Source organism: Drosophila pseudoobscura, chromosome X (genome assembly GCF_009870125.1).
Source record: "Drosophila pseudoobscura strain MV-25-SWS-2005 chromosome X, UCI_Dpse_MV25, whole genome shotgun sequence".
Taxonomy (NCBI): domain Eukaryota; kingdom Metazoa; phylum Arthropoda; class Insecta; order Diptera; family Drosophilidae; genus Drosophila; species Drosophila pseudoobscura.
Window position 1 is genome coordinate 66,291,890 of NC_046683.1, and position 12,923 is coordinate 66,304,812.

General features: G+C 44.8%; 3 protein-coding genes across 8 annotated transcripts in view; 1 reads left to right on the plus strand and 2 right to left on the minus strand.

The window, feature by feature from the left end:
* The window catches only part of klar (klarsicht), a 139,221-nt gene extending 134,375 nt beyond the window's left edge, over nt 1–4,846 (minus strand). For 3 of the 6 annotated variants that reach the window (XM_015186956.2, XM_015186953.2, XM_001354214.4), the window contains exon 1: nt 3,947–4,845. The gene's annotated coding sequence lies outside the window, so the exon portion shown is untranslated. Of the gene's footprint in view, nt 1–3,946 lie in introns of all 6 variants that reach the window. The other 3 variants (XM_015186951.2, XM_015186954.2, XM_015186955.2) reach the window with 2 other exon arrangements.
* A 725-nt stretch (nt 4,847–5,571) lies between these two features.
* On the plus strand, nt 5,572–6,935 carry BORCS6 (BLOC-1 related complex subunit 6). Its single transcript, XM_001354213.4, has 4 exons — nt 5,572–5,788; nt 5,850–6,216; nt 6,277–6,733; nt 6,804–6,935. Exons 2-4 carry the CDS (start codon nt 5,868–5,870, stop codon nt 6,847–6,849), a joined length of 852 nt encoding a protein of 283 aa, XP_001354249.2. The 5' UTR covers nt 5,572–5,788; nt 5,850–5,867; the 3' UTR covers nt 6,850–6,935.
* On the minus strand, nt 6,873–7,652 carry Cypl (peptidyl-prolyl cis-trans isomerase-like 1 Cypl). The gene is made up of 2 exons (XM_001354212.4): nt 7,486–7,652; nt 6,873–7,411 (listed from the first exon to the last, which is right to left on the minus strand). The coding sequence occupies exons 1-2, from the start codon at nt 7,563–7,565 to the stop codon at nt 6,964–6,966; spliced, it is 528 nt and encodes a 175-aa protein (XP_001354248.2). The 5' UTR covers nt 7,566–7,652; the 3' UTR covers nt 6,873–6,963.
* Nucleotides 7,653–12,923: the final 5,271 nt, after the last annotated feature.

The window sequence follows — 12,923 nt, forward strand, 5'->3', positions numbered from 1 at the left end:
AGGGAGGGGAGTTCAATATTTGGACTGCTGCGGGGGGAAGGGGGGCAAGGGGGAAGACAATTAATTAAAAACTGCACTAATGATTGATTCCGACATCAATCAGATTGAATAATTAGCTGCAATCAAAACAAAAACCAAAAAACAGCAACAAAATCAATCAAATCAAGAAATCAACGAAAAGCTCAAAAAAAAGAGAAACAGATTTCCCCACAACCCAAAAAAAAAGCAAAAATTTAGAGGCAAAAAAAAATACAAAAACAATGGAAACATCAATTGCAAGGCGGGGGAGGAGGGGCTGCAACACTTTTCGCTTTTCATTTTACACCTTCCAGTAGGTCAGGTGGTGCCTCCTTCCCCCCCCCCCTCCCCCCCCCGCACCCCTTTCTGCCCAATGCCCCTCCACTCCGCTCTTTCTGTGTAAAACTGTTTTGTTTTCTTCTTATAAACACAATCAAAAACGGGGTCATATCCCATCTACATATTGGCACACACACACACACACGCACACACACACACGCACACAAATGAGAACAAGAACAAGTGTCTAATGGAGTGGAAGCAGAACGGAGTGGAACGGAGGAGAGGAGGGGCGAGGGGAAGTGTTTTTGATAGCTGAAAGAAGAACAGATTGCAGCACTTCGATTCGAGGATTGCGAAATGGCAAGCACTTGATGGAAGAGCAGGAGAGAGGAAGAGAGGAAGAGCAGGAGAGAGCACAAGTGGAAGGGAGATAGTCGAGTGTAGAACTCTCCTCTGTGGCGAGTGGAGAGATCACAGTGGAGGAGTGGGGAAACATTTCCGCAATAAAATGTTGATGAAATCTTCAGAGAGTCTCAAATTTTGTGCATTTGTTTATGTGAAAGGAGGAGGAGGAGGAGGAGGAGGAGGAGGAGGAGGAGGAGGAGGAGGAGGAGGAGGAGGAGGAGGAGGAGGAGGAGGAGTGAACGGAATTACGACATGAAACAGTTAATGAAAAGATCCATCTATCGCTGATGGAGGGGGAGCAGGAGGGGGAGCAGGAAGAGATGGCGGTTGGGGGGGGTGGTGATCTCATGCTGACTATTCGAATGTGTTATACGGCACAGAAGGCACACAAAAGGCAAATTATAACAGTGGGCCAGGCAGTATAACAGTTGCAGGGCCACGGCAGAGTCAGAGGGATGAAAGGAAGAACTAGAATAAACACCCCAAATAATCCCAAAAGGGTGAGTTGTGGCCATGGAGAGGGGAAGAGACACAGACAGAGAGAGAGGGAGAGGGAGAGGGAGGGAGATTGATAATTGCCATCTTCCTGTTTATCCTTACATCTGCTTTCCCTTGGAAAAAGCTTTCCATCGATAAACCGAAATCATTCGAAAATAATCCAAAGAATACAAAGATTTCTCCCATTTTTTTTTTTGGAGAATCATTCAAAAGCAGGAAATTCTTCGAGATGATCTGACAAAAGTTTTCCCTCTTATCCCATGCTCCCATTTATCGGCCCAAAAAGCACAAAAACGAAAAGAAAAACACACTCCAAGTGATTATTGGAATCGAATTCTGTTTTTCTGACCTTAATTTTCACCAAAAAAAAAACAGAAAACAGAAAACAGTTAGGAGGTTCGGTGCTCTTTCATTATTCGTCCATTAATCGAAGTGGAAAAGATTTCAATAATCATTTTAGTAAATGTTCGACTTCCTCTTGGATGATTTTTGATATTTCTATGGGGAGACGCGGGCGGGGTGAGCGAGGGGGGGGGGGGGGGGTTCGCGCGCTAAAACTCGTTAATTTTCGTTTCGGTTAGGCAATTTGGCTTTAAACTATGGCCAAAAGATCCGCCCCCACCGCTAATGAGCCATTAACACGCTTATCTTAAAAGCCAAGAAGGAGGAGGCGGCCAAAAGGGAGTACGCGAAGAGGAAGAGAAAGAGCCGTAGAAGAGCTGCCTGCGGATTATCCACGCATATGGACATGGATTGGACCCTGGAACGGGGCACAGACCCAGGCGGGTCGGGGGGTCGGGCGGTGATGCCCCCGGCACGTGAGCGGGGAGAGACAGAGAGAGAGAGAAACACTTTGGGGTCGGTGCCGGGGTCGGGTGGCAAGGGAAAATGAAATGCAGCCAAAACGAAAGAGCAAAAGAGCGGCCGCATGAAAAATAATATGAATTTCCTCAATTAGATTTCCCAGGCGCCTGACCCCAAACGAGCCACGGAATGTGGGCAGTAGGTGGAGGGGGAGAGGTGGAGGGGGTGAGTAGGGGAAAAGGAAATATACGACGAATGCAAATCGCATTAAGACGCGCGCATTTAATCTGCTCCAAGGCATCGCCTTAACCCCGCCCCAAAGGCGCACAGAGAAGAGGGGGCAGAGGGGGCAGAGGGGGCAGCGGGACGAGGGGTGGCTGGGAAATGGGGGAAAACGTTTGTCTGTTGGGGTCAGCAGGTCACTCGCGAGTGGCAGTGGGAGTGGGAGGCACAGTGCGCCATTGGGTGAGAGCAAGTTCCGCATAAACGGGGGAGAAAAATGCATGGAAATCAATAAATAAGATGAGTGCAGGGGAGAGCAGCAGCAGCAGCAGCAGCAGCAGAAGCAGAGGGGATGTGGCAGGGTATGTTTTTCAGACGAGGTAGAGGGGATCCTGGCACTCGGCCAGTAGCCTCTTCGGCACTTCCTTACCCTCTGCTCAACATATCTTGTGCTCAAGTGTCGCCTGTGGGAATTGGAACGGTACTCCCTCGCTCTCCCTGTCTCTCCTCAAGTGGAATGCAGTACAAATCCCTCACGGCACTTGAAAGACGGAGAGAAACACTCGTTCAAATTCTGTTTATGAAAAGTGTAGAGAGGGGAATCCATGAATGAAGTGGGAGAAAAGCAATAACAAATCCTTTGGGCAATTATGTCACACTCTTTCCAGTCACATGCTTTCTCCCTCTCCCACTCGCACTGGCACAGCCATCAATAGCGCAACCCACGCATATGCACACTCACACACACACACATACACGTAAACGAACGCACAGCAAAGAGAGTATGAGAGCGAGCGAAATATTATCGCAGTCGGCGGTCCGTCTCCCACAGCAAATTTATTACGAAATCGCAATCGAAACATAACGGTAGATAGCAAAAGCACACAAATACCAACACGAAATCAAAAGCAAAAGAAATGAAATTGAAATGTGGATGGCAAGGGGGAAAGCACTAGAAAGGGGGGCCGGGCACAGAGCGGCAGAGCGGCAGATCGCCAGAGGGAGTGGGAGAATCAAGAAATGTAACGATCTTGCGCACTCCCTCTAACACACACTGGCCGTTGCTTCTGCCGACTGCATCACACATTACTCTCTTGCTCCTGCTGTTGCTCGTGCACTTAAAACCAAAGAAACCAAGAAAGAAGTCAGCAGAAGAAGACAGAGCGAGAGAGAGAATGGTTAATGCCCAGACAAAGAAGCACAGCACAAAGCGAGCGAATAAGCGTAACTGGTAAAGAAGTCAAGAACACAAGAGTTGCGCCCGCCAGCAACAAACAAAATAGAAGAAAGAGCCCCGAAAGGGAGTCTGGGTCGAAGTGTTTGATACCCTATGGAGCGATCGCTGGTACGGCATGGATATGGATATGGGAGTTTCATTGGAAAATCGTGAAAATTAATATATGTACATATGAGATTCGGATTTATATGCCGCAACACCTCTTTTCTGTTAATGCTGATCTTGGTCTTCGCTGCCTTCCCTCCGAGTGGCGAAAATCGTCATAGCGTCCCCCTTAAAGGGTAATCAAAGCAAAGCCAAATGCACAAAAGACGAACAACAGCCAAAGAGGAAGCCAAGAACACACACATTGGCAAGAAACATTCTCCTTTTTGGAGAGTTTAGAAAAAGTTCTCTTCTTTTTTGTGCTTCTTTTTTTGCGATCCACCATAAAAGCTTATAGCACTTCTAGCATAATTTATGGACCATTAAAAAACTTACATTTTTCGATCCGACGGCACGCAGGCGCAGCGGGGCTGTTGGGGAGAATTATTCGTATTCCAATTGGAATTTGTACCCCGGCGGCAAATACAATATTTGCAAAAGCACTCTTTTTTTTTGTTGCTTTTTGCTTCACTTCCACATGCACCAATACACTGACAAAGAAACAGACACAATTTGTCGCCTTCTCACTCACACAAGTGTGCAACGCACTGCAGTCGGCTTCGTTTTTGCTTCTCTTCTTCTTCTGCTGCTTCTTTCGGCTGTGTGTGTGCGTGTGCGAGTGCGAGTGTGCGTTTTCGTTATCTTCGGGGATGGTTTTTCCACTCTTTGAAAGGATATTTATTTGCCAATTATTTGTTGGATTTTATTAACTATTTTCCATCTGCCTTGCTGACTTCGGTGGCACTCTTCTTTCTCTTGCTTTATCTCTATATTCACATGCACTTTTTATTAGCGACGCCAACACTTGCGCACACTTATGAACATGTACATGTATACGCGGACACAGGTAAAATTTTGCGTTAGGTTCCTTTACTTTTGCTTCAATAACATTGAAACATTTGTTGTATTTCTCTCTCACACACAATTACGTACACATACAAAAAAAATTGTTTGTTAAATTCGAAAAACATATAACAGGATTCTGTGCGGCACGCGGCGTTCAAGCGCTAGCGGCAAAAACGCGCGAAATACATTTAACACGACTTTGGCCGCCTACGGCCTGGCGTTTGGTGGTGGTGCAATATTATTAACTCTTCCGCAGGTGGAAACACATGTGCCATTTAATAATTACAATTTTCGTATGGCCTTTGGGAAACGTGCGCGACGCGAACCTCGCGCAACAAAAATTCAAAAAAATTTACAGTCGGCTAGGGATGTGAGATTGTTGATATACCGATGACAAAAACGAACTTTGCCCTCTTAAGCCCCTCTTTTTAAACAATTCAACGACTTGGGGAAAATGACGGAAAATAATACTGCTTGCAAGTTATTCTTGTAGATCCATATCCTTCTTCTTTACATAGAAAATAGCTACGATATCTTTCATCTAAACTGCGCTAAAATGATTCAATTTTCATTATTTTCGGTGGAATATTGAAACACCCTCTTGGCTTACAATGGGTTAATAATTCTCCGTCAAGGATTGGTAACTATATTGCTCAATTTTGATGTTCCGTTGAATATTATTAGCTAGATAGAAAATTTAGCCATGCCCACATAACTTTATCCAATTAATGAACCTGTGTTCTACTTGACTCTTTTATTTTAAATACTTGCTTTTATTGGATTTTGCCTAAAAAACGGTTTAGCGAAAAAGGTTTTGCGGATAACGATTTTTTTGAAGGAAGATATCAGTTTTCATTGGTCGAAAACAAAAATCCTCGACGAGAGGATATTCCACCACGAAAAAGAGAGCAAGGCCCAAAAACAGATAGCACGTCACAAGAACCGGCTATCGATACTATCGACTGGGTACGAGATGTGCGCGCCAAAGAGATATTGTTGGAAGCCAAATGCGTGACAAGTGACAAAGAAAATTGAATAGGTTGATGAATTGATGAAAGTTATACCGTAAACTCAACTCAATATTGACGTCAAAATATACCAAAGAGTATATATCTGCCGCCTCCGATGACACCAGATCGACTAAACATCCAATCCAATCGACTTACATCCAATGTAACAAGAAGGCAGATATAGAACCAGAGAAAACGTCTGAAAGCAGGACCAGAGCAGATACTCCGGCGATAGTTTCGTTTGCGCAATATTCAAACTGGCGCAATTCCGCATGCAGCTGCGTTTTCGCCCTCGCCGACTCTGGTCACACTCTGCCGAATAGTTTGTTTTTATTCCGAAAAGTCTTCGCTTTTTCTTTGTTTCAACCTTTTGCATCTGGCAGACCCCTAGCACAAGCACCATGACACACCGCAGCCAGGACATACCCATCCGCCCGCGCTATGGCTACACTGAGGAGGAGAACGAGCAGGGGGAGCACACGCAGCGGACGAGCAGTGACACACCCGCCTCATCCTACACAGAAATCCCCTTTCTGGCGCAATATCCGGGGGCAGTACCCGATCACGTCCTGCAGGACATCACCCCAACGGCGGCTAATACGAACAGCCTTCCCGGCCAGGATGGGGACGACAGCTACGTGAATCTGGACTCTGGCGAGGAGGAAGATCAGCCGGAGGGCGACGATGACGACAGCAATTCCAAAGACAGCTCCGGGGAGCCCCTCCAGATGCGGGGCAAGTCGGAGACCAGTGAGTGATAATCTTAATCTCCTTTAGCAACGTTTTCTATAGATTCACCGCCCCAAGCAGATGCTCCGTATGTGGAGTCCGGGGAAATGCGACATTTCGTGGCCCATAATCTGGAAGAAAAGCTGCGTGAGGGGGCTGGCGCTGGCACGCCTTTGGACTATTCCTCGGAGCATACGACGCCCTCCACATCGATGGGCCCTGGTGGAGGGGAAGGTATCCTCACGCGCCGCTTTCTCCAGTCGCGGAATATCCCAGAGGTGGATGGCAACGTGCTCAGCGACATTGAGCTGGAGGCCCAGTATCTGGCCACCTCGGTGGACAATCTGCTAGAGAACCTGGGCAATCTGCTGCACTCGATCTCCTCGATAACGGCCGACAATGTGGAGGTGCACAAGAATGCGGTGAACAAGCTGACGGATACGCTGGATGCGAACATCAAATGCCAGTACCAGCTGCTGGCCAAAACGGAGGAGATCACCAAGTCGATGAAGCCCACAGAGCGATTGGGCCAAAGAATGTGAGTCGTCCGTCTGAAGATCGTTAAAGGTTGTATGTCCTACAACGCCTCTTCCTTTTCGTCCCTTCAGCAGGGAGATCAAGCGACTGGTGGACACTCTGGACAGCATTATGTAGGATCGAAGCAAAACGAACATGGATTTGTGTGTGTTTTCTAGTCATTACATTCCATTCCAATCATAAAGTAACATTACAAAAACAAAGAACTGTCCTTTTGGGAGCATCCGACTATCAGAGCTTCTCGACCTTTGCCTTGACGATCCTCAATGGATCCACCGGCCTGTCGTTCTTGTCCGTCTCCACCATTCCGATGCGCTTCACCACCTCCATGCCCGTGTAGACCCTGCCGAAGATCGTGTGCTTTCCATCCAGCCACTGCGTGGGCGCCAATGTGATGAAAAACTGCGATCCATTCGTATCTGGGCCGCTGTTCGCCATCGATAGGATCCCAGCGCCCGTGTGCTTGAGGTCGCCATGGAGCTCGTCTCCGAATTCCGCGCCATAGATGGAGGTGCCGCCGCGTCCAGTACCCGTGGGATCGCCGCCCTGAATCATGAAATCGCGAATGATGCGATGGAAAACCACATTGTTGTAGTATCCCCGGCGAGAGAGCTCTGCAAAGTTGCGGCACGTATTGGGGGCATGCTTCCAGTACAGTTCTACAGTAATTTCGCCCATGCTGTTCGAAAAAGCGGGAAAAACGCAAAGGAAAATATTATATTTTTACACTGAAATTTTGTAGCCGGGACTTGCCTCGTTTCAAGGGTCACAAAATGTGGCTGCCATGCCTTGTCGGGTATGGTTCCAGCAGCGGGATCAGGCAGGGCCAACATTTTCGGGATTTTTTGTGTTTTAAACGAAATTCGCGAATTTGTTTACAAGTTACAGTGTAACCGGTGACCGTTTTATGCAGAAATGCCAAAAATGCAATAATACCGAAAAAAAATAAAAATACCAAAACCAAAATAAATCTTGGGGGCAACATTGGTCACAATGTTCCAAGCATAAAATATTTAAATACATATGTCATCCAAAGTCAGCCGGAGCCACGAACCATATAATATATGTCGGCCAACGAACTTTCGTAAGCGGCCCCAGGGTTTTCGGCTCCGGGGGCGTCACGTTCCGTTCATGACACGGCGCGTCACAGCAACCCAGCAGCGCAGTTGTATATGTCGTGCAATACCGAACAAAATATGTGATATTATGTTTTTTTATGCTGCATGTATAAGCTTCAGAATTGCTGGCATGAGTTTTCTCATATAGACTATACGAATATAATGAGCGGATAAACAAGACATGTTAAAATACATAATATATTTAAATCATGACTTCACATTACAATAATTATCTATTTGGGCTAAGTATCTATACACTTATTTTTTCCCGAAAAAGTCCATCCCTAGGCACTGCTGTCATCGCCAGATTTACCCAGGCCCAGGCCCACACACATACACATGCATTCATGTACAAAGGCATGGTGAGCAGAACCAATGAAAAGCGGGCAGAGAGCCTGCTGCGTCTGCGCATGAGTCTGCAGCAGCGCTGCGCTGCTTCAATTTCGCGTGTCCGCAGCCTATAAAATGGGGGCAACGTGCGGTCTGCGACTCATTTGTTCAAAATTCCTCCGACCTTATCCACCTAATTTAATTTGCCACATACCTCTTTCTGGCTCTGAACCACCGCTACCGCTTTCCGGCTCTCAGCCGCCAGCCGCTCCCGCTTCAACAAAAAGTTAAAATTCTTATATTAAATTAGAAGATTTCTTTAAAATATTATTTATTGATATTATTATTCGCGGTAGTCTGATGTGTGTGAGAACAACCATTTTTAGGGTTACTGCTTAATCTCGGCTGATATCCGCTGCTGCGACTTAATTTACGTCTGACTGATGCGATTCTCTCTGGAGAATGCTCCCAGTCTGCCGCTCATTTGTCCAAAATATCTATCTTATATCTTGAAAAAAACCAATTAGGCGGAGGCCCAAGAGTGAAATTGTTTTCGTCTTAGAAAGCCAAAGATTGCTTACAACTCGTATGAGAGCTCAATAGAATTGGGTACGTTAACTGCCCCTGTCGGGTTAAGCAGCTTAAATATTTTAAATTATTGCCAGTGGTGCGGCCCAAAGGAAATGCATTTTGGTGTTGTCGTTTCCAATGCCCCCACTGCAAAGATCATTTGGTACCGCATATGCGCATGCAGCGGAATTTTTTCGTCTCGCAATCTCTAGTACTCGGCTTAACAGCGTCCCCGAGCAGCTCTAACGCTCTCGGGCTATCATACGCTCTCGCTCGCGTCTAAGCTTGCTGCATAGGGCCCGGCAATTTGGCCCGTCAGCCCTTGCATGGGCAGTCTTGAGCTAATCGTCGCAGCTATAGACTAACATCCTCGCATCAGTCGTTCGCCCCAATCATTCCCATATGTCATAAGTCATTAAGTTGAAAAATGATAAACGGAGTGCAAAAAATCCTTCCTTTTGCGGTGCCAAAAGCCGGAGGTATTACGACGCTTTCGTATAATTATTTACAAAATACGTACGTATTGTGGAAGAGCTCTGTTTGAGATAGAGCCGCGGCCCTTGCCGCCTCTCACAGCGTTCCTTCTCGTTTTTGTCCGCTTTGTTGTAATTCGATTCACGAAAGAGAAGAAGAAAACACTTGGGGGATGCATTTTAATGGCTGCTATAGGAAGGAGGTGCAGTTGCGGCGGTTGCCTGCTCATTCGCTTCGATTAGAACGAAATTTTCCTGCCACGAGAACGATTCGAAATTGCTCCATAAGGAACTCACTCTAATTTAATTTCCAATTGCACATATAATCCGTTTTGTGGGGTGGGCTTTTTTCAAGTATTTGTCATAAAATTTGATGCGTAAATAATACAAAAAATGTAATGAAAAACATTTTTTGTAACTGTCTGAATTCTGTACCATTTTCCTGTTGTCCCACCTTCATTCATTTCAATCATTCTAACATTTCCAATATGTTCTGGTATTGTTAGAAAAGGAAATGTAACATACATACATATGTGAAGCGTATTAAAAATCTATAGATAATGCTTGTCAGTTGCACAAATTCGTTGTTTGTATGATATGATTTTTAAAATGGATGAACGCAAAGGAACGGTAGGATTTGGGTCATATAACGTAAGTTTCATTGGTTCCGGCTCGGAATCGCAATCAAAATGATTATTTTATGAGTGCAGGGTATTGGAAGGGTCGAGCATTTCCAAGAACCGAATTAGCAAGGCGAAGATTCAGCCGACGGCGACTGAGGTTACGACTGCGCGGCCCAGTTATTACTGCACTTACCTGATAATAAAATTAATCACAGCAATTAATTTCACTTCGTTTGCGCACAATTAGTCGATTGCAAATAGCAAATTCAAAGTAGTGTTGGCTAAACATTGCTCATTTTGGTGAACATGTTCACTTGTTCTTTTTTAGTAAGTGAGTCACTTGCTCAGTTGCTGACTTGCTCACTCAGTTGTTCACTATTCATGTACAGATGGTTCCAAATTTCACTATACTTTCGAATTAGCGACATTTTGAATTTTTAATACAAAAAGTGTGAAGTAAACGCAAATATGAGCAACAGCTGCCAGATCGCAAAATACCCTTAGAGGAAAATTGCGCAAAAAGTGAGTAGAGAACAAGTGAACAAAAATGAACAACAAAGAACAAGTGAGCAAAAAAGAACAGCTTGGAAGGAACATGTTCAGTTGCTCACTTAAGTGAACAACTCTTTTTTATTCACTCACTCATGAGCAGCACAACACTAATGCAACGCGAAGAAAGAAAAAGAGTTCTGCCGACGCAGGCGCAAAAGAGACCATGATGTAATTATACAAGGTGGTCTCGTCGGCAAAAGTCAGTCCCTTAACGTATGCTAGCAATAAGTACGAGTGAAATGCATATAGTATAGTGAGTGTAAGTGAGACGGCATATGTCGATGTTGATTAACCCTTAACAGGCCCGTGGGGTTTAAAATTTCCTACTATAATACAAAGACTTGAAGTTTTTTTTATAGTTTTATTTTTAACAATTTTGAATTTGCAAGCAAACGTTGCTTCTGACTTTGCATGCATATTTTTTTGTTAAGGTTCTTAACTCTAAAATAAAATCTAATTTTAAAATAAAATGATTTAACCACTATGTCAATATTTACATTTTGTGCAGCCATTAATAATTTTGCCTTGACATTTGTGGTTAAATTAAAATGCTCTTTAACGTAATGTAGAAATATTAATTCTAATTCTTTGATCTTATGTTTAAATTCTTCTGACGGTTTTATAAGTCCGCCATGCGGACTGAAATCTTTTTTGAAATCTCAGTGGAACATGAATAAATTTTACTCCCGGAACATGAATTCGGCAAAAAGTGCAATACGTCATTTTTTGTTGGTGGCTCGTAAGGGTTAAAACTTTATAAAAAAAATTCGTCCGCGAACAACCTTTCACATCAACAAGCAAACACGCAAGGGACATAAGGGACAACACGAACGAGCTTCGGCCTCCGACGAGACCACCTTGTATAATTACATCATGAAAGAGACGAACAGAAAAAACGAAGTTCTCTTCTACTGCGCACGGTCGGCAGAACCGAATTTCGTTCGGCACGCGCGGACAAGAAAGAAACAAAAGATTCGATTTGGCTGGCGTCAACGCCTACATGACATTGTAGGTGACATTCGTCATCGCTCACTGCTGGTAATGCAGTAATGTTTCTTTTTAGTTTTAAGCGCTAATGTGTTGTTTGGTTTGCGTATTTTAATGTACGGATGCACACGTATTCTTAGAATTTCTGGCATGAGTTTTTTAATATAGACTACACGAATGTAATGAGCAGCACTTTTGTTATCTATTCGCTTCTTACACGTGTTCAGATCGTTGCATGGTGAACAGCGCAGGAACTTCAAAAGCGCATATACATATATCTAGTTCCTTGTTTTGTATGGGTGTGCCAGTCAGAGCCCAGCGGAACTTGCCGCGCAGACCGCTTACTGTGATTGAATATCTATTTGGGCTAAGTATCTATACGCTTATTATTTTCGAAAAAGTCCATCACTAGGCACTGCTGTCATCGCCAGATTTACCCAGGCCCAGGCCCACACACATACACATGCATTCATGTACAAAGGCATGGTGAGCAGAACCAATGAAAAGCGGGCAGAGAGCCTGCTGCGTCTGCGCATGAGTCTGCAGCAGCGCTGCGCTGCTTCAATTTCGCGTGTCCGCAGCCTATAAAATGGGGGCAACGTGCGGTCTGCGACTCATTTGTTCAAAATTCCTCCGACCTTATCCACCTAATTTAATTTGCCCCATACCTCTTTCTGGCTCTGAACCACCGCTACCGCTTTCCGGCTCTCAGCCGCCAGCCGCTCCCGCTTCAACAAAAAGCTAAAATTCTTACTGCTGCGATTTTCTCTGGAGAATGCTCCCAATCTGCCGCTCCAAAATTCCTCCGACCTTATGTCTTGAAAAAAACCAAGCCCAAGATTGAAATTGTTTTCGTCTTAGAAAGCCAAAGATTGCTTACAACTCTTATGAGAGCTCAATAGAATTGGGTACGTTAACTGCCCCCATTCTTAAATGTTTCGTCCCGATACATTTTGAAGTTCTGATAGAAGTCTAATTTCTTCTGGTTCTCGGTATCCGTTGATATGCTCATAAGAATTTCCATCGTCCCCAAGAAATCCTCTATTTCAAATGGATGGTTCTTTTTCTCTGACTCCTGCCTCTTATTCTCTTTGTTCGATTGTATATTTTTGCTCATTTTCGTGCTCTTCCTCGATCCCATGGCTTTCATTTGCACGAATGTGATTCTCCTCTTTATCGCTGCTATTAATTGTGTACGTTTCTTCATTGATAGCTTGATAAAGCTATACGAAAACGTTGATCAGTTTCAGGTCGTTGGTCAAATTTTAGCTTATAACGATATGCACTCTGGACCCCATTAATGCAGGAGGGGCAAATAAGCTGCGGCATAGAGTCCCCGCGCTCCACAGAATTCTTAGGGGAGAAATCTTTCAGGCAGCTCCCAGAGATTGCAGACTTCGGCGAATATGTCCACCAGTGGAACGGAATCATCCAGGCACACCTTCGCCATTCTTTGCGCTGGTGTAATATGAGTGAACTTAGATAATTTCATTTCCTCCAACACTGGAATATAGAGCCTATGGCTCTGCTCGCAGGTC

Bases quoted from the DNA above. Each gene is read 5' to 3' on its own strand.
- Cypl (XM_001354212.4), bottom strand. From the start codon at position 7,565: ATGTTGGCCCTGCCTGATCCCGCTGCTGGAACCATACCCGACAAGGCA. The intron at 7,412-7,485 runs GCAAGTCCCGGC...TTTTTCGAACAG, and splicing joins TTTGTGACCCTTGAAACGAG to CATGGGCGAAATTACTGTAG.
- BORCS6 (XM_001354213.4), top strand. From the start codon at position 5,868: ATGACACACCGCAGCCAGGACATACCCATCCGCCCGCGCTATGGCTAC. The intron at 6,217-6,276 runs GTGAGTGATAAT...CGCCCCAAGCAG, and splicing joins GCGGGGCAAGTCGGAGACCA to ATGCTCCGTATGTGGAGTCC. The intron at 6,734-6,803 runs GTGAGTCGTCCG...TCGTCCCTTCAG, and splicing joins GAGCGATTGGGCCAAAGAAT to CAGGGAGATCAAGCGACTGG.